Here is a 23,106-nt window from a genome sequence, read left to right on the forward strand (position 1 = left end):
CTTTCAGTAACATAGTAAGCCGATGTGATTCCGCACAATTCATTATTTTCTGAATTACTACTTGTTCGGGTGGGCTGACCTCCATCTTCCAGTATTGGGCCCATGCCAATCTTGCAGCTGTTTTTATATGCAGCAGCAGGTACCATGGTGTTCTGTTAACATTTTCGGGTCTTATCCCTAATAAAAATACCTCAGGACGCAATTGTATATGTTGCCCCAGCATCTCATTAAGCCACTTCAGAATATTCTTCAAAAATTTCATTGCCTCTCGACAGGTCCACCATAGGTGGAAATATGTGCCTTCTTTAACGCCACATTTCCAACAGACTGACGGTGTTCCAGGGAACATTTTGGCGAGTCTGGCCGGCGGTAAATGCCATCGATATGCCATTTTATATATATTTTCTTTATATCCTATTGATCGGGTTAGTTTCATATTCTTAGTCCAGATTTCGTTCCACCTCTCAGGCTCTATTGAATAACCTAAATTCTTCTCCCAGGCATGAACCGAAGTCTTCGCACCTTCCTCACCTACCTCCATAGCCATAAAGAATTTATAACATTTAGATAACACCTTTTCATCCACCCCCAATAATATTCTATCCAAAATCTGCACCTCTCGGCTAATCCCTAGTCTCTGTCTATCTCTCATATACTTACTGCTAATTTGCATGTAAGTCCACCAATCTAGGTTCACTCCTTGTTTCTGAAGTAACAATTTAGTTTTTAACTTCCCATTCATATCTAATATTTCTTTATAAGTCAATTTTTTTCTCTGGATTATACAGACTCGGATAGATCACAGCTTCCACAGGTGAAACCCAGAGTGGTACCTTATTATAATATGTTTTCCTAATTTCCATCCAACTCTCAATCAGGATTCCTCGCAGGTGATGTTTCGTAAAATATGCTGGGGGTTTGCCTCTCTCCCACCATAGGTGGGCATGCCACCCCTGGTGGAGATCATGACCTTCGATTGCTAACAGACGTCTCCTCTGTAGTGTAATCCACTCACAGATCCAAACCAAAACCGCCAAATTATAGTAGTACTTCCAATTTGGGACCCCCAACCCGCCTTGTTCTTTCGGTTTCTGCACTGTTTTCAACTTAATTCGAGGCTTCTTGCCCTGCCAAATAAATCTATTTGTAGCCCTGTCCAGGTTCCTAAAAAAGGTTTTATTTAGTCTAACTGGGGCCTTTTGAAGGAGAAATACCATTCTGGGCATTACGTGGGTCTTAATTAAGGCTATCTGTCCCATAAATGACAATTGTATCTTGCCCCATTTCTCCAAATCTTTGTCTAGTTGCTTAATTTTAGGTAGTTATCCGCCTTTATTGAGGAGCATCTATCAGACAGCCAAATCCCTAAATATTTGACTTTACGAACTACCTGGAGGCCCAAAGTGTTTTGTAATTCTAATTTTTGTATTTCCGTCATGTTTTTAACTATAATATTTGTTTTTTTTCCTATTTATTTGTAATCCAGCCACCTCACCAAATTTCTGTATTATGTCAATAAGTCGCCCTCCAGAGGTTAATGGCTCTTCCAGAACAAAGACCAGGTCGTCCGCAAACGCCTGGACCTTGTATTCTTGTTCTCTGATCTTCAGTCCTCTTATGCTCACCTCTTGTCTTATTGACCTAAGCAACGGTTCTAGCGTGAATATAAACAGCAATGGGGAGAGTGGGCAGCCTTGTCTCGTTCCCTTCGCTATCGTCACCTCCTCCGACTCTTCTCCATTGACCAAAATCTTGGCCTTGTGTTGACTATAAATTGCCTGGATTGCATTCATGAAATGATCGCCAGCCTCCATATATTTCAATTGTGATATAAGATCATTCCAATTGACCCTATCAAAGGCTTTCTGGGCATCCAAAAAGAGGAACGCCGCCTGCTTCTCAGGGTGAGCCTCGTAATTTTCTCTCTCTCTCTCCTTCCCTCCCTCCCTCCCTTCCTTCCGGTGAGGCAGCCTTGATTTCTCCATCTCTTTCCACTTGGCTTTTTTCTAACCTCTCTGTGTTTCTGTCTCTCTGTGTGTTTTTTCAACTATGCAAAGTTCCGATAACTACTTTTTCATTAAAGTTTCATTAAAGTTTCCCTCCCTCCCTTCCTTCCTTCCGGTGAGGCAGCCTTGATTTCTTCATCTCTTTTCACTTGTTGTTGTTGTTTTTTCTAGTTAGTTTTTTTTTTTTTTTTTTTTACTAAAGTTGGTCTGGCCACACTATTGCATCAGTCCTTTTGTGCGATGCCCTTGAGCATTAGCTTTCAAAATAAAGTAAATTTTGGCTCAAACTCAGCAGGCAGCTATTTCAGATCTGTGACATGCTCTGGCATTAACTGCCCCCCCCCCGGGTTTTTTCTTTCTTCACTATACGAACAAATATCACATTTATTTTTTCTTCAGCCACAGGTGCCGTGTATTCCCTGCATGGAGCTCCCAAACCTCTCAATTCTAGATGACGGATATAATTCCATCTCTGCCCCTGTTATTATGACTCATATGAGGATTATTTCCCTTTCATTTCCCTCCAGAGAATTTCCCAACAATCTCTGACTGCAAGAACTAGCTGAATTATCCAGGGATCCCTCCTGAGAGGGAGAATTATGGTAAAAGTTTCAGCTCTGCTCTTTGGCCGAATCCTCCAGGGGAGACTTTGGGCAGAGAAATATGGAGGTTTGGGACAGGCAGAGTCTGTGCTCTTGAATTTACGTCTCTCTCCTTTCCAGATGAAGCTGAGGGTTTCTCTGTGTTGAGAAAAAGCAACTGGATCATATTCCACCTTGTGAGAGTCCTTTGATTCTTCCAATTCTTCTTTAGAAACAGGAAAGGGATTCATTGATTCACGCCATGAATTATGGATCTACTGCTTCTGCTTCTGATGCTGCTTTTGTCCCATCCAGTCTCTGGGAAGCTGAGAATCAAATGCCTGCTGAGTTTGGAGAACCAGGATGGAAAACAACCAAAGAGCTATCACAGCCCAGGAGACCATCTCATTGGTATAGTCCTCACTGGAAATGAAATATTGCATACAAAGTTGCTTTTCAACGTGGCTCCTTCTCTTCAGTTTGTTTTCCATGATCCGTAAGTCATTCAGGGTGATGGAGTTACACTCCCTCCATTCTAACCCTCTCCTTCTTTTCTGTTTCTTATTTTTCATTTATTCCTATATTGGGGAATATGTCTAATTTCCTGAATGATTTTGATTTCCATGGCTTCTCTCTTTGGTCTGATTTTGTGAAAGAGACTCAAATCCAAAAAGAGGTCTGAAAAAAAGCTAAAAAGGGTGCAGATTATTTTTCTCTCTCAGTTCAATCCTTAATTTATCACTTGAATAATGAATTTAAAGTAGTGGTGGAATCAGTTGTAGTTGCCATACCTCAGACCATTTCCATATTTGTGTAACTGATCATTGCTTTTGGATCAATGTTGGTTTAAGGCTCTGTAGGCTTGTGGAGGATTATATATTAAAATCAGTATTTATTGTTGCTTTTGATTATAATAACATGTTTTAACAATAGGAATCTTTATTGGTTTTCATATGGCTTACGGTTCATTTTCAACATTCAAATGGTCAACAAGAATTCCCATCTCCTGAACAATCTCACACTTGGCTACAAGATCCATAACAACTATTTGAGCACTTTCCACACTTCAGATGCCTTGCTGGACATGCTCTCCACTGGAGAAGCCAATGTCCCCAACTACGGCTGTGGAAGGAAGGAGAACCTTCTGGCTCTTCTTGATGGAGCTGACAGAGATCTCTCCATCCAGATGTCAACATTAGGAGGCACCTACAAAGTCCCACACGTTTGTGTGTGTTTTTCTCCCTCTGGTAAAGTGAAGGGCAGGTGGTGGTGGGTGAGCAATAGATGCAATCATGTCTTCTCCATGGAATTCAAGAACTGCTTTTCTCCATATTAGCAAAAATGTCAGTATTTTACCCCATTATGTTCATCTTGAGATTAATCATAAAAGGCCTGAAATGCAAGCAATACATTCCCTGGAGAAAACTTTCTACTAACTATTTAACTGATCAAAAAATATCCCTGGTTGTTGAGGCCTCTATTAGCATCTTCATTTTCACAGATAAATAATGTCTGCCATATCCAGTCGGATTGAAGCTGGCAATAGTAGCATTTTATCCATCTAAAAAGTGGAATAAAAATTACTCTAGCAATTATAGGCCAAATAGACAAGCAGATATTGTGGCTAAAATTTATGCCATGATCCTCTTAGTTAAACTTGAGAAAAATGCATTCTTTGCAGAAGAACCAGAAGGTTTTAGCTAGAGTGAAAAGCTATATAGATTTTATAAGGAATAATGCACAAGTTAAAAATCTAATATCAGCACTTTGCAGGCTTTCTAGATGTTAGTGCAGCATTTGACTCAATAAAGAGAAAATTATGATGGAGAAAATGTTTTGCCCTCAAAATGGAGCTCAGCCTGTTGGCCCTGATCCAAGCCCTTGTTTGAGAGGGAGGTTTGGGCTCAATGGAGCCACGAGAAGAAGGATCCATGCTTATCAAGGGGGAAGAGAAGGAGTGCATATTTAAACCCTTCTTATTCAGTGTAAATATGAATGACTTATTAGGAGTAATGAAGGATAAAAAAAAGATCATTAATAAATCTTATTTTTTGACAAAAATGACTAAATAAGTGGACCAATGAAATGCAGTGTATGTAATATACAGTACTTGGATTTCAGAAAGGATTTGACAAAGTAAACCACAACCTATTTCTCGGAAAGCTGAAAATATGTGGGATAGGCAGCATCACCCCTAGATGGGCTCAGCCTGTGGTCCTCAATGGAACTACGTCTGCATGGAGGGAAACAAGCAGTGGGGGACCCCAAGGTTCCATTTTAGGCCCAATTCTCTTCAACATCTTCATGAATGATTTGGATGAGGGGAGAAATGGGGAAATCAACAAATTTGCACATTACACTAAAGTGGCAGGAATAGCCAACATCAAAATAGGCTCAAGATCCAGATAGATCTAGATACACTTGAATCCTGGGCCTATTTAACTAAATGAAATTCATTGTAGAGAAAAGTAATGTTTTACACTTAGGCTAGAAAAACCAAATGTCCAGATTAGATGAAACCTGGCTCAATAGCAGTAACTGTGAAAGGGATCTTGGAGTCCCAATGGACAATCACCTAAATATGAGCCATGTGTGGCAGCAGCCAAAAAAGCTAATTCAGTCCTAGGCTGCATTAACAGAGGGATAAAATCAAGATCATATGAAGTATTGGTATTGCTTTATAATGTCTTGGTAAGACAACACTTGAAATAGTGCATCCAGTTTTGGCCACCATATTATAAAATGATGTAGAGACTCTGGAAAGTGTGCAGAAAAGATGATTAAGAGCCTGGAGACTAAAACATATGAGGAACAGTTGCAGGAATTGGTTATATCTAGTGTAGTGAAAAGGACTGGGGTGACATCATAGCAATGTACCAATATTGGGGGGGCTGCCACAGAGAAGAGGAGGTCCACCTAGTTTCCAAAGTTCTAGAAAGCAAGACAAGAAACAATGGAGGGAAACTAATCAAGGAGAGAAACAACCTAGAACTAAGGAGAAATTTCCTAATGATGAGAAATGGAATGTCTCCCCTTCAGAAATTATGGATGGTCCATCACTGGAGGCTCTTAAGAAGAGACTGGACAGCCACTTGTCTGGAATAGTATAGATAGATACAGATTAACAGAGTTGGAAGGGACCTTGTAGGTCATCTAGTCCAAGCAGACCCTACACCATTTCTGACAGATGACGGTCCAGTCTCTTCTTGAAAGCTTCCAGTGATGAAGCTCCCACAACTTCTGAAGGCAACTTTATCTCTTTATTTCCAGGTTGAATCTCTCCTTGTTCAGTTTCCATCCATTATTCCTTGTCCGGCCTTTGGGTGCTTTGGAAAACAGCTTGACCCCCTCCTCTCTGTGGCAGCCCTTCAAATATTGGAAGACTGCTATCATGTCTCCCCTGGTCCTTCTCTTCACTAGACCAGCCATGTCCAGTTCCTGCAACCGTTCATTGTATGTTTTAGCCTCCAGTCCCCTAATCCTCTTGGTTGCTCTTCTCTGCACTTTTTCTGGAGTCTCAACATCTTTTTTATAGTGTGGTGACCAAAACTGGATGCAGGATTCTAGGTGTGGTTTTACTAAGGCTTTATAGGGTGGTATTAGTACCTCTCTTGAGCTTGATTGTATCCCTCCGTTAATGCAGTTTAGGATTGCATTGGCTTTTTTGGCTGTTGCTGCACACTCGTCACTCATATTTAAGTGGTTGTCCTCTAAGACTCCAGGATCCTCTCCTAGTTACTGCTATTATGCCTGGTTTCACCCAGTCTATATTGTATAGGGTCTCCTGCTTGAGCAGGGGGTTGGACTAGAAGACCTCCAAGGTCCCTTCCAACCCATTTATTCTGTTTTAAGTTCTGTTATACATACTCATTTTTAGCATGCTAAATTCCTATTGGAACACACTGATTTACACTGATAATGTTGTGAAGGAGGTTCTGGGTTCAAATGGACAGTGGCCCGATATGCACACAAACACACTAAAGCATGCAAGTTGAGAGAGGAGTCTTTAAAAAGTAACTGGTTTAATAATAAAAGCACATAAAAACATAACCTACAAGAAGGCATCAACAGCCTAAAAAGATTCTCCTCTCAGCAAAGTCCATTAGCTCTAATCTTCTTCCCAAACGTGGGAGGCTCTCTGGGTTGTTTGTCAGTGTTCTCAGGAGCAAGGCAGTGACTCAGCTCATTGTAGTGACTTCAGCTCTGGAGGTTCTCAGCTGTTCAGAGTTCCCATAGTTGTGGGTTCTCTTCTTCTGTCCTCCTTCTTCTGCTTTCTCGCTTGTAAGTGAGCTGCTGCTGCTGCTGCTTATATGCTCATCAACTGACCATTGGAAAGTGCAGGAAACTCAGAGCCAGGAAGCTGTGCTCTGATTGGTCCATCCAAACTATTCAAACTAATCAATCAATTAGTTGCAGCAATATGCTGAGAGGTTTCTCCTCTCACAAATGTGATATTCTCACATTTAAATATTAGACTGTATACCCTGTGAAGAAGACTTGGATTCTTTTGTCATAATAATTATCTGATAATTTATAAATCAAGTTCAAAAGTGATGGTCTTTGGAAAACAACATCATAGCCATAGATCAAGAGTGAAATCTAAATTTTTTCCCTACCAGTTCTGTGGGCGTGGCTTGGTGGAGGGGGTGTCCTGTGACAGAGTGGGCGGGGCAGAACCCGGTAGGAAAACTTTATAAATTTCTATTCTGCCAGCGTGTCCTTACCTTTCTCTCGCGGCTCCACCCACTCGCCCCATTCCCCGGAGTCGGGGTTTGCACCATTCCCCGACTCCTACTGCTCACCTTTCTCCCACGGCTGGCTGTCAGGGAAAGCAAGCACCCAAAAGGTACCATTTCTACCGGTTCTCCAAACCACCAGCCATCATCGCTACCTACTCGCCCGAGCCGGTCTGAACCGGGAGCATTTCACCCCTGCCATAGATGCCTATTTGAGGGTAATCCAGTAAAGCAACTAACACCTTTCCTTACCTGGGGTTGTTTTCTCTGAGCCTGAATCTTGGCTCCCTCATCATCCAAGGAGCTCAGTTAGAGAAAGGGCAGGAGTGAAAGTGGTGCTTAAATGAAAACCTCATAGCTCTCCAGCTTCCTCAGCCCCAATGATTAAAGTATCTGAGGCCCAGTTTCCCCCCATGTTCTTACATCAATCTGATGTTTGGGGCTCCAGAGAGAAACCACCAGCAGAACCAACCCAATCTCAGCCTCTGAGGAGGATCTTGGGGTGGACAAAAGGACTGCAGCTGCTGCCCTCAGAGCTGATTTGGGAATTTACACAATTTCTGCTTTGTCTGAATTCAGAAAATATGGGCGTTGGCATAAAATTTAATCTATGGAAACTGAGAGACTCTGAAAATTGTGGCTGTTGGAACAGAGAAAAGTTCAATTAAAGACCAAACTTGGATTATGCAACTGACAAATCTTTGAGGTCTGCCTGTTTCTTGTATAACTGGAGAAAGAAGATAAAAAATTTCCTCCAGAAAGAATCTGGGATACAGAAGCAAAAAAAGATGCAGCAATCCTCGAAAATTATAATAGGCTGTTAGTTGAAATAGAATACTCCAGTTGGCATTTTCATATGTTAATCTAATTGTGATAAATTGTAGGGGTGATACAGTAATATGATTTACAATTTTATTGTTTTTTAATTTGCTTATTATTTTCCACTTTTATCATACAATCTTGCTAATAGTCTGCCTTTAATATTTTAAACAATGTCTAATTAACAAACTATTCTAATACATTCATGAGAACCAGGTTGGATTTATTAAAATCTAATATTTTGGACTTGATCTGATCCCAAATATAACAGCATTCTTCATTGCTTTTTCAGATCAGTCATACAATTGTTTCAGAGGCTCTGAGTGATAAAAGTCAATTCCCTTTTTTCCACCGGATGAATCCCAAAGAAGGATTCCAGTACCCAGCAATTGTCCAGCTGCTCCTCCATTTCAGATGGACCTTGATTGGCCTCTTTGCTTCAGACACAGAGAAGGGAGAGAATTTCATGAGGATTTTTCCTCCTGTGCTTGTCAGGAGTGGAATTTGTGTGGTTATATCACAACTGTTCTCAACAACTGGTTATACAGCATACCTCAGGGACTCCCTCTCTAAGTGGAGACAAGTCAACGTCTTTGTTCACTTCATAGAATTTGATTCCATTTGGGAGAGAATCCTTCCTTTCCATTTAACATTTATGTGTCTGCCAGGACCCATTGAAGGGAAAGTCTGGATCTTCACAAATTTTATAGGGTATAAAATAAACAAGCGCAGACTTCTCAAATACATCCATAGTATTTTGAACTTTAGTCATCTGGCCAAAGAAAGGCCAAAGGATTCTGCCTTTGAACCCCATTTCTTTGTAGAAGAAAAGTTTCAAGATCATTATTTCCAATGTTCTCTTTCAAAGAACGTCTTTTCTGTCAAAGGCCGCAGAAGATGCACCCAGAATGCTCCACTGGAGACCCGGGAGAAAAGGAACAGGATCCAGATCCCAAATCACGATAAATGTTACAGTATCATTCAGACTCTGGCCCAGGCCTTGAATGCCGCTTATTCCTCCAGATCGAGGAGGAGAAGGAAGGAGGGAGAAAAGACTTCGGGGTCTCCAAGGCTACAGCCGTGGCAGGTATGGGTGTCCCGATATGGATCCATCAATCTTAGATCCTTTGGAGGAGGAATCCAGAGGAGAAGGAGGGGAACCAACTCAAGAGATCTGTCCAATTCAATTACTCAGGGAATAATGGCTCCAAAGAGTAGATACTATGGCATTTTAATATTACACACTGCTCATTTGAAAATGCTGTATTCTTTTTTAAATGAATTCCTGTATTTGTGGGTTTGTGATGAGCATGGTGGAATTTCCCCTTTGTTCCGTCCCCACTGCAGGTGGGTCTGTGTGCAGCTCAACAGGCAGCTAAACCCCCCTCTTCTCCTCCAGTGAAAGGGAGCCTGGAGTGGATCTGGGTGTTTCATTGGGAGAAGAGGGCATGGAGAAACTGAGGAAATGCAAAGAGTGAGAATCAAATAGAAATAGGAGATAGGCAGCATTAACTAACAGCCAACAAAGAAGCAGCTGGAACCTCTCCAGGGATGCTCCGTGTGAGGGAAGGAGGCCGTCTCTGGATGACCATGTGTCTCGGTCAAACCGGCTGCTTCCATCTCCTCCAAAGGCTGAGAGAAAAGGGAGTCTGGCTTCAGACCATACAGTTAGGCTTATCTGCCCCCGGCCACTAGGTGGGGCTAGAGCAACAACAGCACAATAGATACATGTTGTGGCATGACAACCTGCATAAATTTGGAGGGGACCCTGAGACCATCTAGCCCAACCCCTCCTCTCTGCAGGAATCCCAGTTAAAGCTTCTCTGACTGATGGCTGCTCAGTCTTTGCATTCAGACAATCCATGAAGAGGAGACTGAAATTCTCTGCTTCACTGGCTCAGCTCTAAAATAGCAAATTCTCGTGCCTGCAAGGGGACCTGGTCCTTGAGTTGGGGTCTCCCCAAACCAGAACTTTCACTTTCTGAGATTCTTATCGCTGCATTTGCCTTCTTTCCATGAACATCTCCCTTGGTGACTCTGTTTCCAGTTACCATATTTTTCAGTGTATAAGATGCACCTTCCCCCCCCAAAGGGGGTGAAAATTTAAGTGTGTCTTATACACGGAATATAGCCCTTCCCATCCACTGGCCCCCACCATTTGACCTCTGCCTCCTTGCAAGCAAATAGCATGAAAAAACAGCTCCTTTCAGCTTCAGCACAGCCTATTTAGCACAAGTTGATTGGATCGGCCTCCTGACTCTCAGCTGTTTTGCTCTCAGCTGTTTTGCGCAGGGCTCTGCTGCTTGCTTCAAAGAGGTAAATTGCTGGAGCAGATTTTTTCCCCTTGTGCTAGTCAAGCTATGCTGAAAACGAAAATGAAAGTAAAGCAGACTGTTTGCTGTTTGCTGCAACGAGGCAAAATTGCTCAGAGGCAGAGGGAGATTTCTTTGTCTTCTTTTCCTCACCAAAAAAGGTAGGTGCATTTTATACTCTGGTGCATTTTATATTCCAAAAAATACGGCAACTATAATTTTGAGATCATTTTCACAAACATACATTTGAAGTTTGGTGTCCCTCATCTTTCTTCCAGTCCATCATTCATGTTCTTATATGAGACTGTTAGTCAAGTCCTAGTTGCTAAAAATCAGAGATTTTTCTACTGCTTTTTACATATGCACCCTTCTGTTTGTGCTGATGATAAATATTGTTTCCTGAAACTTGATATTCCTCCCATTAAATTTTTTTTTATTCAAAAAGGTAAAATACAAACTTAAAAAAATGAAACTATTACAAAGTCAGTAAGAGCCTTGGTGGCGCAGCAGCTTAAAGTGGTGTTAAAGTGACACCAGCTGTTTGCAATTACTGTAAGTTCGAATCTCACCAGGCTCAAGGTTGACTCAGCCTTCCATCCTTTCAAGGTAGGTAAAATGAGGACCCAGATTGTGGGGCCAATAAGCTGACTTTGTATAAAAAAGAACACCACTTGGGGGTGGGGGGGGGGCAAAGCCCTACTAAGCAGATATATACAAAAGTATGAAGGCTATTGCTTAACGCATTGTAAGGCGCCCTGAGTCTCCGGAGAAGGGCGGCATATAAATTAAATTAAATTAAAATAAATAAATAAATGAAACATTTTTTAAAAAAATTGTACACTAAAAACAGATGAAACCACATACGCATATATTGTTCCCCAGTTGAATACTGACAGATGTACATTTCTCCCCCTTGCAAAATAGGCCCACAATTATAAACTTCTACCGATATATTTGCAACCACTTGACTTGTCATCTGTCTGCTGTATATAAAAAATGTAGTTAACAGGCAATAAAAAAAATTAAATTTCAAAACTTCAAAACTGTCTTGTTATCTGCTATTATATTTAACTCTCAGACAATTTGCAGGGGGTTATTATGTACCACAAACCACCACAATCATTATCTCTGATCCATCCTGAATCTGTTCATGATTCAATATCTTTGTTTGATGCTTAATAATAATTCATTTCCTTAAAACTTTAATTAGGATCTTTCCCAGCAACTGCTTTCCATTCCCCAAAGTCACAGGACCTCCTGTAAATTGAAACACGATGACTCTTAAGATTTGTTTCCCAGTTAAATATGACAAGTCCATTCCCCAATCTCCCTCAATCTTCTTGAAAGAATCCATTTCTTCAGCCATCTGTTCTGTGAGATATACTTCATACTTATATACTTATATACTTCAAGAATGTCCGTTGGAAAAGCCTGGGAAAACTCGAAATCAGTTACTGTGGCATGATTGGTCAGTTCAAACTTACAAGCTGATAACCAATCAATGGTCACAGCTAATCCCGAGAGGACTTATCTCTCACATTAAATCACATCAAATTAGCTTACTCTAGGATCTACATCTTAGATCAAATCTTGCGTGAAGGGGATTTATCAACTTGACTGTATTAATAATAACATAGAAAAATTGATGTCCAATAGCAAAAAGTTATCCCTAACCTTCAATCCCTGGCCCATTAATTAAAGTATATAAAGCAGTGGTGAAATCTAAAATTTGTTACTACAGGTTCTGTGGGTGTGGCTTGGAGGGGCTAATGTGACTGGGTGGGCGTGGCTGATTTTTTTTTTTTTTACTTTTATTTTTTCTACAACCTCTTCGGTGTAAAAAAATGCTTTCAAAGGGCTCTGACGATGCCAGCTAAGTTGCCTGATCGGCAGAGGCTTTTAAAAAAAACCTCTCCCAATCAGGCAACTCATCTTGGATCGTCAGAGGCATTTAAAAGAAAAAAAAGGTTTTTTTTCTTTAAAAAGCCTTTGAAGATCCCAGCTGAGCCATGCGATCAACAGAGGCTTTGTTTTTTTACTTTTAAAAGCATTTTTTGGCCGAAGAGGTTGTAGAAAAAATGCTTTTAAAAGAAAACAAAAAGTCTCTGATGATTGTGTGGCTCAGTTGGGCATGGCGGGGGGGGCAGGGATTTTTGCTACCGGTTCTCCAAACCACCCGCCTCCATCGCTACCGGATCGGGCGATCCGGTCCGAACCGGGAGCATTTCACCCCTGATATAAAAGTTACCCCTATGCTCTTTATGGAGCAGAAGTTTGGGATTTCTACTCAACCACAGTACTAGAACAAACACAGTCCCAGCACCTGAGCTGTATTGTGGGGGTAGATCTAAGGACATCTGCTGCAGCAGTTAGAGCTGAATTGGGAATGCATACAATTCATCCACTATCCAAGATCAAAGCATATAACCACTGGCACAAAGTCAATGAAATGGAGACTGATAGACTCCCCAAGTTATGCTTACTAGAGCAGATAAACTCACAATCACAAACCTCTTGGATCACTAAACTGATTAATTGTGGAAGTAGCTGTGGCCTTCCTGTCTCTTGCGTAACAGGAGAACAATTCAAAAAAACAGCTGCCCAAAGAATTAAGGATGTAGAAGCACAAAATGACATGGCTATTCTTAGTAAGGTGGGTAAGTTGAAATGGCTGAGCAAATACAAACCTACTTTTCAACTAGACAACTATTTAAAGTTACAACTGCCAAAAACATCTTAGGGAGAGATTTACGCGAGCGAGATTCAAACAGCTGGACACAATGGTCAGATATGGGAGATGCCACTCTAGACCTTATAATGGAGGTCTCTGCATTGGCAGAGTGGCAGAGGCAGAAGTCCTGGCTCACATCCTATTTGATTGCTGCCTGCATAAGAGGGTGAGAGGCAGGTACCTTGGTCCTTATTTATTTATTTATTTATTTATTTATTTATTTATTTATTTATTTATTTATTTATTTATTTTATTAAACTTGTATGCCGTCCTCTCTCCCAAAGGACTCAGGGAGGTTCACAACGATAAAAAACACATAAAAATTCAGTATTCAAATATAAAAACCAATACAATCCCCTTTAAAAAGCCCTTCAGTCCAATCCGGCCAGGCCAAATAGCCATGTTTTGAGTCACGGCAGAAAGAGCAAAGGTCAGGGGCCATCCGGAGTAGGCACTCCCACAGAGAAGGCCTGCTCCCTGGGAGTCGCCAGCCGACACTGTCTGGCCGACGGGACCCCAAGGAGGCCCTCCCTGTGAGAGCGCACCGGGTGATGGGGAGCTGTCGCTGGCCACAGATGGTCTGCCAGGTACCCCGGGCCTAAGCCATGTAGGGCTTTATAGGTAATTACCAGCACCTTGAATCTCACCCGGAGGGCAACCGAGAGCCAATGCAGGTCGCGCAGGAGGGGTGTAACATGAGAGTGTTGGGACACTCCCATCACTACCCGCGCGGCCGCATTCTGCACCAGCTGAAGCCTCCGGGTGATCTTCAAGGGCAGCCCCATGTAAAGAGCATTGCAGTAGTCGATCCAGGAGGTGACGAGCGCATGAGTGATTGTGCGCATATACCAAAAGAAGGACCCATTGGGAATCCCATATTAAAATGACTCACCTTATCTGCAGCTAGAATTTGAAAAAAACATTTAATACAACTCAGTATTGAACAAAATGGCTCAGTTGAGATCGGCATATGTGGGGCTGATTGGGGTAGGCTGAAGGGTGATATTGAAATATAATTTTATCGTATTTTATTTATCCATATATTATTGTATTCTATTCCAATCTCATTTTAAGTTGTTTTTATTGGATTTTAGTAATAGTTTGTGTTTGGAACTCTGCACTTTGATTTGGCCCATGGACTAATCAATCAAGTAAAGAAACATAACCTTCAGGTGTCATAGGAAAAATTTAAAAAGATTAAAAATTATTGAGTATCATTTTAAAGACAGTTTTTATCCACTTAGTTATCATACCATCCGCCCCTCAGTTTTCTAATCACATCGCACAATTGTTTGTGAGTCCGTTACTGAAATCCAGTGATATCACCAGAGTTCCCATAATCCATTTAGGAAGTGCAATGATGGGTGAGAATGACTTTTGGGATGAGGAGAAGAGAGGCTTCCTAGGGAAGGATCAGAGAAGAGGGGAGAATCCAGGGGTGAAATTCACTTACCTTCCCTACCGGTTCGCAAATGTGTGCGCACTACCACAGAGCCCTCATCAGAGGCTCCCCCAGACTCCAGAACTGGCCCATGTCCCTCCCCAACCTCCTCACTGTCCGAATCTGCTGCCAGCTCCACTGGCCTCTGGTGGGCCACAACAGCTATACAGATTCTTCCTTCGGCTTCTGTCAATCCTGTCTCCAGGCGCAGAAGTGCATTTGAGAGACAACGTGGCATCTGGAGAATTGATTTGGTGAATTTGGATTGAACTACTTCTAATGATGTAAAACATGAAGCTGACAGTCCGAGCAACGTCCCATAAAGGAGCTGTGCTAGCGACTTGGGCACAAAAAGCTTAAGAGCAGCAGGGACATAGTAGCCTCCCTTTGTGCGGAAACAATGAAGAATGGTGCTGGCTGATCGTTGGCGCAGGGCAGCTGCATCTCTCTTGAACCCTTGGCCTGAATGACCACCCCCAGGGATTTGAAGGGGCTTCCCTGCTCTATTTTGTGGCCATTTAGATACCAGGAATCAAGTTTTGGCCTTTTTGATCTTTGTTTTCTCATCATTGATGCCCTGTTGATTGTAATTGCAGTGCTGGAGAAGGGCTCGCAAGGCTCTTTTAAGGCCCTCTGGTGTCCTGGAGAGGATCACAGGGGCATCTGCATAGAGCAGGAGGGCGATGCTTCGGTCACCTATTTTTTTTGGGGGGGGGGGTTGATTTGGTTTGTTTAGCCATTTTTCCATGCCAGTTATGTAAAAGTTGAAAAGCAGGGGGGGCCAAAATGCCCCCGTTTAACCCCCTTTTGAGTTTTAACTGACTTCGAGAGGGATCCCTGCATATCACACCTCACCTTGAGGGATGTCTTAGTATGTAGGGCAGGTAAGAGATGAAGAAGCCTGTGGTCAATTGAGGCAGCTTCCAGCTTCTCCCATAGCTTAGTCCTGGGAACCGTATCAAAGGCTGCCTTGAGATCTATGAAGCAGGCGTAGAATGATGCAGGTCTATTTGATATGTATTTTTCCATCAGTTAATGAAGAACTAAGCACTGATCGGTAGTGCCTCTCCCCTCTCTAAGCCCGGCTCCCTCTTCAGCGATCAAATTCTCCAGAGCCAGCCACTCTCCATCTGGAGGTGTTTTCCATCAGGATGACCAGGGAGAAGATTAGCCTGACTACTTTCTTCTTGATCAACCCATGCTTTCTGGGAATCAACCTCCTGTTTTCAAAGAGTTTGTGAATCATCTTTTTTCCCCTCTGTTCATTTTATTTGTCATCTGCTCTAGAATGTTCCCTATAATTGACCAATTGTGTCACTTATATTTTCTCTATATTTTGTCAGTATACGATGAACGAATCTTTCTCAAACATTTTCATTCACTTTTGAAGATAATGGCAGTATTTGGAGATTAGACAATTGTCGAAGAAAGATTCTATGTGGGATAAAAAACAAAGTTTTCTACCTTTCAAATTCCTGGATGTTCCCATTCTAGTTTCATCCCTTTCTGGAGAAGAATCAATTTTGGAATATTTGTGAGAGAAAACTGTACTTGGACCAAAATGGAGAAATAAAGGCAGATTTGGTCATCAAAATCTTCTTGGTTCTCCCCAAGGAGGATATCAGGAGAGAGATTTTGGCGCATATTAAAAGACAGAGACTTACTATCATCCAAGATGCTCTTTCACAGATAAATTTGCTCAATAAGGTGGGAGAAATTTTGGTGTCTTTTCTCGGTTTTCCAAAGCCTGAGGTCCCATTTCAAGTGGGCAAAGAAGGGGTGAAATGCTACCGGTTTGCTCTGGTTTAGGCAAACCGGTAGTAAAAAATACTTTTAAAAGGTAAAAAAAGGTTCCAACAATCATGCAGCACAGCTGTGATCATCGGAACCTTTTGTTTTTTACTTTTTAAAGCATTTTTTTACTACCTATTCGCCCAAACTGGTAGTAAAAAAAATGCTTTAAAAAAGTAAAAAAAAAAAAAAAGTTGGCCAAGCCCACCCAGTCACATGACCCTCCAAGCCACGCCCACAGAACCAGTCACAACAATTTTTACATTTCACCATTGGGGCAAAGCCCGGAGTCTCCAGGGTGGTTGGCCTCCCATGCCAGGTGGTGTCATCTCATGGAAGCTCTTCAAGAGACGGGACCTAAGTGGAGTGACTTTGCCATCTTTTATGGAAACCTTTCAAGACTTACTTGTCAGAGGTTTCTTTCTCCAACAGTTTTACTCTACATTAAAAAAAATCTAATGGAATAAAAGCTTCCTCAAATTTTTACAGTAAACTTTGTTCTCTGTTTTAATAAGAATATATCATCATACTTAAAAAAATCAATTCCATCTCTCTAGACTTTATTAACTGGAAAAGTACTTTATTGTAATGTTAAATTCTGAAAGCAAAAGGGAGGAACTAAAAGAAGAACCTGCCAGTTGTTTTGCCTCCTGCATCTGTTTAGAAGTAGTCAGAGGTTTCATGTTTACCCCAATGAAGACCAGAGGCTACTTGTCTCCCTCCATTTCTACCTCCATTTTCCATGGACGGAGAGTTCTAACGTATTTTCTTTGGCATTCCTTTTCTTCTGCTCAGTCTCTGCCTCAGTCCAAATGTGTGGAAAGTTGTCATCCTGGATTTGTCAAGAGGGCTCGAGAAGAAGAGCCAGTTTGCTGCTATGACTGCCTTCCTTGTCCGGAGGGGACCTTCTCCACTCAGGAAGGTGGGTCACACGGAGGAAAATGGGAGGCTTTGTGGAACTGGATCCTTCCAGAACCTTTTCATGAAACTTCAAGTTAAAAGACAGATTGAAGCTCACCTGGGTTTTTTATTTATTTATTTATTTTTGTAAATATTTTTTTTATTTTTTCCAAACATAAACATAAAATAAACATAAACAATACAATTTTGATTTCAAATTAAATTTAGCTCATTTTTATATCTATATATCAATCCTGATTATATCTAGTTCTTCTCCACATTGTCTTTATTGTATCTTTTACCATCAATGTCAAAATAATTTTTAACAATATTCTAATCTCTTATTCTAATTATTTACCTTACAATTATATCACCTCAAATCTTAATTTCAAACTCAATACAACTCCATTTTTCTTACAATTTGTAAGACAAGATTCTATCTATATTTTGTAGTCTCTTGACCCTTTTCATCAAATCTTGATCTCTTAAACTTTATCAATTTATCTTTAATTTTATCCCGCTTATCATTTATTACACATTTCATGTTACACAGATTTGTCACAAAAACATACTTTATTTAGGCTAATTACCAGCATAATCTCCTCCATTCCTCCTTCTATTATTTGGCTGTTTCCAGCATATTATGTTTGGCTGATTTCCAGCATATTCTCCTCCAAACCCCCCACCGTTGTTGGCTGATTTCCAGCATAGTCTCCTCCAAAACTCCCTCCATTGTTTGGCTGATTTCCAGCATAATCTCCTCCAACTCTCCTCCTATTGCTTGGCTGATTTCCAGCATTTTATTGGCTGATTTCCAGCATATTATGTTTGGCTGATTTCCAGCATAATCTCCTCCAAGGCTCCCACTCTTGTTTGGCTGGTTTCCAGCATAATCTCCTCCAACTCCCCTGCAATTGTTTGGCTGATTTCCAGCATTTTAACTAATTTCCAACATATTTCCTCCAAGTCTCAAACTCTTGTCTAGTTGGTACCCATCATCTCTTATTTTAATTTCCCCTTGCAATATAATTATTTCTTTCTTATCAATTTCCCAGCATACTTTTTCAAATTAGTTCTCAATATATTTCATAATGTCCATCATTTCCAGCATATATATTAAATCACAATGTATTGCTAAAGTCTGTGTATCTTATAGTTTCATTCAATAAAACCTTAATCAAACATATTCACCAATCTAACATTTGTTGACAAATTGGAATTAGAACATATTGCATCAAAAAATAATTTTTTTAAAGTTGTCTCACATTAGTATATACTCTTCTTTGTTATTTGACAAGCTATATATCAATCCTCTATTTTAATTACTATCGCTTATTTTCTATCTTTATTGCTCCAAGAACCCTCCTGTTTTTATCCAAAAATCATTTATACCTTTAGGCCTTTAAACATTGCATTTCAGTTTAGTTACATTTAATTTTATCTGCTTTGTTTCTTCCTTTTCCTATCTGCCCATAAATATTCCACTTCAAAGTCCATCTGTTGAAATTTAAAATTCTGTATGTCACTTTAATGCTTTTATAATGTCTGTTCCATGTGTGATGCATCAGCTTCCTGTCTTTTATTCCTACGCCACACCTTTTTTTTTTTGGCTAGGCTTGTTAATTTCCATTGTAAAAAGTCCAAAATATTCCTTCTTTCTTTATACAATCAGAATAGGAATAGGACAGAATAGGAATCTCCAGAATCCATAAATCCAATGTTAATTTCAAAGTAATCCAAAGTAAAAAGCCATTTAAAATGTTTCTTTTCCAGATGAAAGGGAAATCTCTTTAATCCACTCTCCTGCTTAGTCACCGCAGACTCCATGGCAATTATGTAACCATCTGTCTGTCTTTCATTAGCTTCATTAACTTTTCAAAGGTGTAAACTCCCAAAGAGACATTTCTCCAATCCATTCCAAGTAAAAAAAATAATAATCCAATTTTCTAGGTTATTAAAAGCCAGTTCTTCCAAATCCAATTTACTAAAGCAAAGTCTGTCATGGGTCTTTATTTCCATTTTTATTTTTTCCCCTTAATCTTCAAGCCCCACGGCTCTGTAGCCGCTATTTAAAATTTGGGGTCTTATTTGTTAAAATCCTTATAATTGTGTTGATTTTTTGCCTGGGTTGATGTCACTCACCCGGCTTCAAGAAACTTGCTCTTTCTTCTTTCCTCCTGCACGATCTTTGTCCCAGTCTGCCGCAGCTTTGTGGCAGCCGCCATGGCTGCCTACCCCCACTTCTGATTTCGAGGCTTCCCTCTGGCCTCCGAGGAACTTGCCTGTTCCTCTTGGCCCACCAAGGTGCTCCTCTTCACCCCCCATCCCTGCAAGACGGGGTCGGTCCACAGACCGATCGGACAGTGGTTTGTCAGTCGGGATTTTCGCAGGCTCGTTAGAGCCCGCTATTTTCCTGACTGTGGCGCCATGGCACCAGACCGGAAGTCCTCCCTGGGTTTTTTATTTTTAACCTGCACAATTTCTTATCTAAATGGAAGTAAATCAAAAAGACTTGGAAGGAGGGGCTGGGAAAGCTTTACTAACAGCAGAGGAAACATCTCTCTTGCTTTTTAGTTTGGATATGTGCTGCTAAGTTTACCTTTCTAGGAACATCTGAGTTCTTTGAAACTTGATGAATTGTTTCAGATCCACCTTCTGAAAGACCTTGCAATCCACTGTATATTGGATCCTCCCCTTGAGGATCACTGAGAAGGTGTCACAGGTCCATAATATGGTGCTGTGGATAGTTATGGGGGGAACTCATTACAAAAATATTCTGCCAGTCATGTAGATCAATCAATCAATCAATCAATCAATCAATCAATCAGAAGAGAGCTGGAAGGGACCTTGGAGGTCTAGTCCACCCCCTGCTCAAGTATGAGACCCTATACCATTTCAGACAAGTGACTGTCCAGTCTCTTCTTAAAGACCTCCAGTGTTGAAGCACCCACAACTTCTGGAGGCCAGCTGTTCCACTGGTTAATTGCTCTCACTGTTAGAAGTTTTTCCTTAATTCCACATTGCTTCCAGATGTTGGAGGATACCTACAGTATCCTCCAACATCTGGAGTGAAGTCCAGATATTAACTGCCATGTGGCAGGACTCAGGATGTTTGCCTAAAACGATTATATGATTCATTATTAACCCTCTAATAGTGTAGGTTCCTATGAAGATTCTATACATTACACTGGAAATAATTAACACTGTAGAATTTCACTCAATTTAATATATCTGGCTACATTTTTTTTTAAAAAAATCCTTCTTATACTCTTTTTAATGAAATCTTTAATAAATACTTCTTGGAAAATGCCGCTGGTATCAGCTGTTATCCAAAGAAGGCATTTCTTGTAAGATTCTTTGTTGAAAGATAGAAGGATAGAATATTAAATAAATATTATTTTTTGGCTTTCTCAGATACAAAAAAATGCACCAAGTGTCCAGATGATAAATACCCAAATGAGGACAGACTCCAATGTATCCCCAAAGTTATAACCTTCCTGTCTTATGAAGAACTTCTGGGCATCATCCTGGTCTCTTTTGCCCTACTCTTCTTCCTAACAACAGGCCTTGTTTTAATCATCTTCATTAAACACCGAGAAACTCCCCTTGTCAAAGCCAACAACCGGGACCTCTCCTACATCCTCCTGGTCTCCCTCCTGTTTTGCTTCTTGTCTCCCCTTCTCTTCATTGGTCAACCAAGAAAAGCCACTTGCCTTCTCCGACAAACGGTTTTCAGCATCATCTTCTCAGTTGCCGTTTCTTCTCTCTTGGCCAAAACCATCACGGTGGTTCTGGCCTTCCTGGCCACAAAACCAGGAAACCGAGCGAAGAGATGGTTGGGGAAGAGCTTGGCCAACTCCATCATCCTTTCTTCTTCTGCTGTCCAAATTATCATCTGCTCCATCTGGCTGGGAGTTTCTCCCCCCTTCCCTGACTCTGACCTCCACTCCCAGCCTGGAGAGATCATCCTGCAATGCAACGAAGCGGCCGTTGTCATGTTCTACGTCACCCTCAGCTACATGGGCTTCCTGGCTGCCATCTGCTTCACGGTGGCTTTCCTGGCCAGGAACCTGCCTGGGGCCTTCAACGAAGCCAAGCTGATCACCTTCAGCATGCTGGTCTTCTGCAGTGTCTGGGTGACTTTTGTGCCCACCTACCTGAGCACCAAAGGGAAATCCATGGTGGCTGTGCAGGTCTTCTCCATCCTGGCCTCCAGTGCTGGTCTGCTGGGCTGCATCTTCATCCCCAAGTGCTACATTATCCTTCTGAGGCCAGACCTCAACACAAAGGAGCATCTTACGGGCAGAATAAATATAAAAGCATATTAGCAAGACAGAAATATAGAAGGAATGTATGGAGCAATGTTGATGCCCTCATTTCTCAATACATTTCACCCAACGCAACTGATATGTTTCTTTTTGTTTACACAATAATTCTTTCTTGAGAGTAGCAACAATACAAGGCTGTGGAGGTAACTTGAGTCTTTCTAATTCTGACTATTCATGCTTACATCATCTATTAAATGAAATATGCATATGTATGATTGTCATTTTCTCCTCCTTTCCTGGAATGTATAAATATGAGTGCATCCTTCTGTCTGTAAGATTTCCTCTCACTATTTTCTGGGGAGAATTCCTCCAGTGGACACTGAATAAATAACAACTGCAGTGAGCCTGGATTATTGGTTTTTTGGCTCCTGTGTTTGATTCCAGAGAAACTGGTGTCAGAAGTGGGAGTCACAATCTTCCATCTGCCATGAGGGACAACTGATGGGGCAGCCCTACAGGGTGAGTGTTGGGAGATTGAGCCCATATCCCTTCCCACTGCCACATAAAGGCACAGTTTAGGAGTGTGTGGGAGGCCACAGACTGTGTGTCTAAGAGTCTCTTGTGGCTGGAAAGGTTTGTGGTCCCTTCCATCCCAATTTCTCAGCCGCCCTGGCCCTGCTGTGAGCTCAGCCGAGCGATGTCTGGAGGTATCCGGAAACCGAGGGGGAATTTGGCTTGGGGGGGAGGGGTCAGAGTGTCCTTTCCATGTGGAAGAATGGAGACTGACCCAGAGGCTCTGTGCAAACTCCCTTTTTCCTGTTGTCTGAATGGAGGAATTCAGTTGATCCCAGGCAGGGAGGGAAGTGGATGATGGGGCTCAAGCAGACTCTGAATGGAGAAGGAATCTTTCCAAAAGAAACAGAGAAATCTTCTGTGTCCCAGGGCTGTAAGGGGGTCCGGTGCTCCCACTGGTGCCTCCAAAGGCTGCAAAAGAAGGGAGTGAGTGAAATTGGAAGGGATGATTAAAAAAAGAACTCTTCCTCCTTCTGAGAAGAGAAATTCCTGTATCTGCACAAGGCTAGGACAGATTCCATGCAAACAGAATCAAGAAAGCCGGTTTTTATATTTGTTAGATTTTCCACCAGTGTTTTATTATTTTTTCAAATAACTAAAGGAGGTGAACATGTCCAACTCTTCTTCCTCTTCCTCTTTTCCCCACAACAATCACCCTGTGAGGTGGGCTTGTCTGAAAGAGAGTGTCTGTCCTGAGGTCAGCAAACAGGCTTTCAGGGCTAAGGCAGGACTTGAACTCAGGATCTCTTGCTTCCTAGCCTGATGCCTTAACCATTGTCACTATTAAGGCAGGGCGGATTTTGGGCAAAGGTCCTGCTGGTCTTTTGATTATCATATGTGGTGGGGGTGCCCGAAAGCCAAGGACTTTTGGTGCCAAATAAAACAGTGGCTAGAAGAGATTTAAACAAGACGATAGATATGATGCCAGAAGTCTTCCTTCTGGGTATA

General features: G+C 41.5%; 1 protein-coding gene across 1 annotated transcript in view; it reads left to right on the top strand.

Annotated features, from left to right (window-relative positions):
• LOC148111932 (vomeronasal type-2 receptor 26-like) overlaps nt 1–21,645 on the top strand; it is a 42,253-nt gene extending 20,608 nt beyond the window's left edge. The window contains exon 3 of the mRNA XM_087879406.1: nt 20,732–21,645. Within this exon, the coding sequence (XP_087735532.1) occupies nt 20,732–21,645 (914 nt within the window). The remainder of the gene's footprint in view (nt 1–20,731) is intronic.
• The last annotated feature ends 1,461 nt before the right edge of the window (nt 21,646–23,106 follow it).

This window comes from Pantherophis guttatus, chromosome 15 (genome assembly GCF_059756535.1).
Source record: "Pantherophis guttatus breed Tessera chromosome 15, ASM5975653v1, whole genome shotgun sequence".
Classification (NCBI taxonomy): Eukaryota; Metazoa; Chordata; class Lepidosauria; order Squamata; family Colubridae; genus Pantherophis; species Pantherophis guttatus.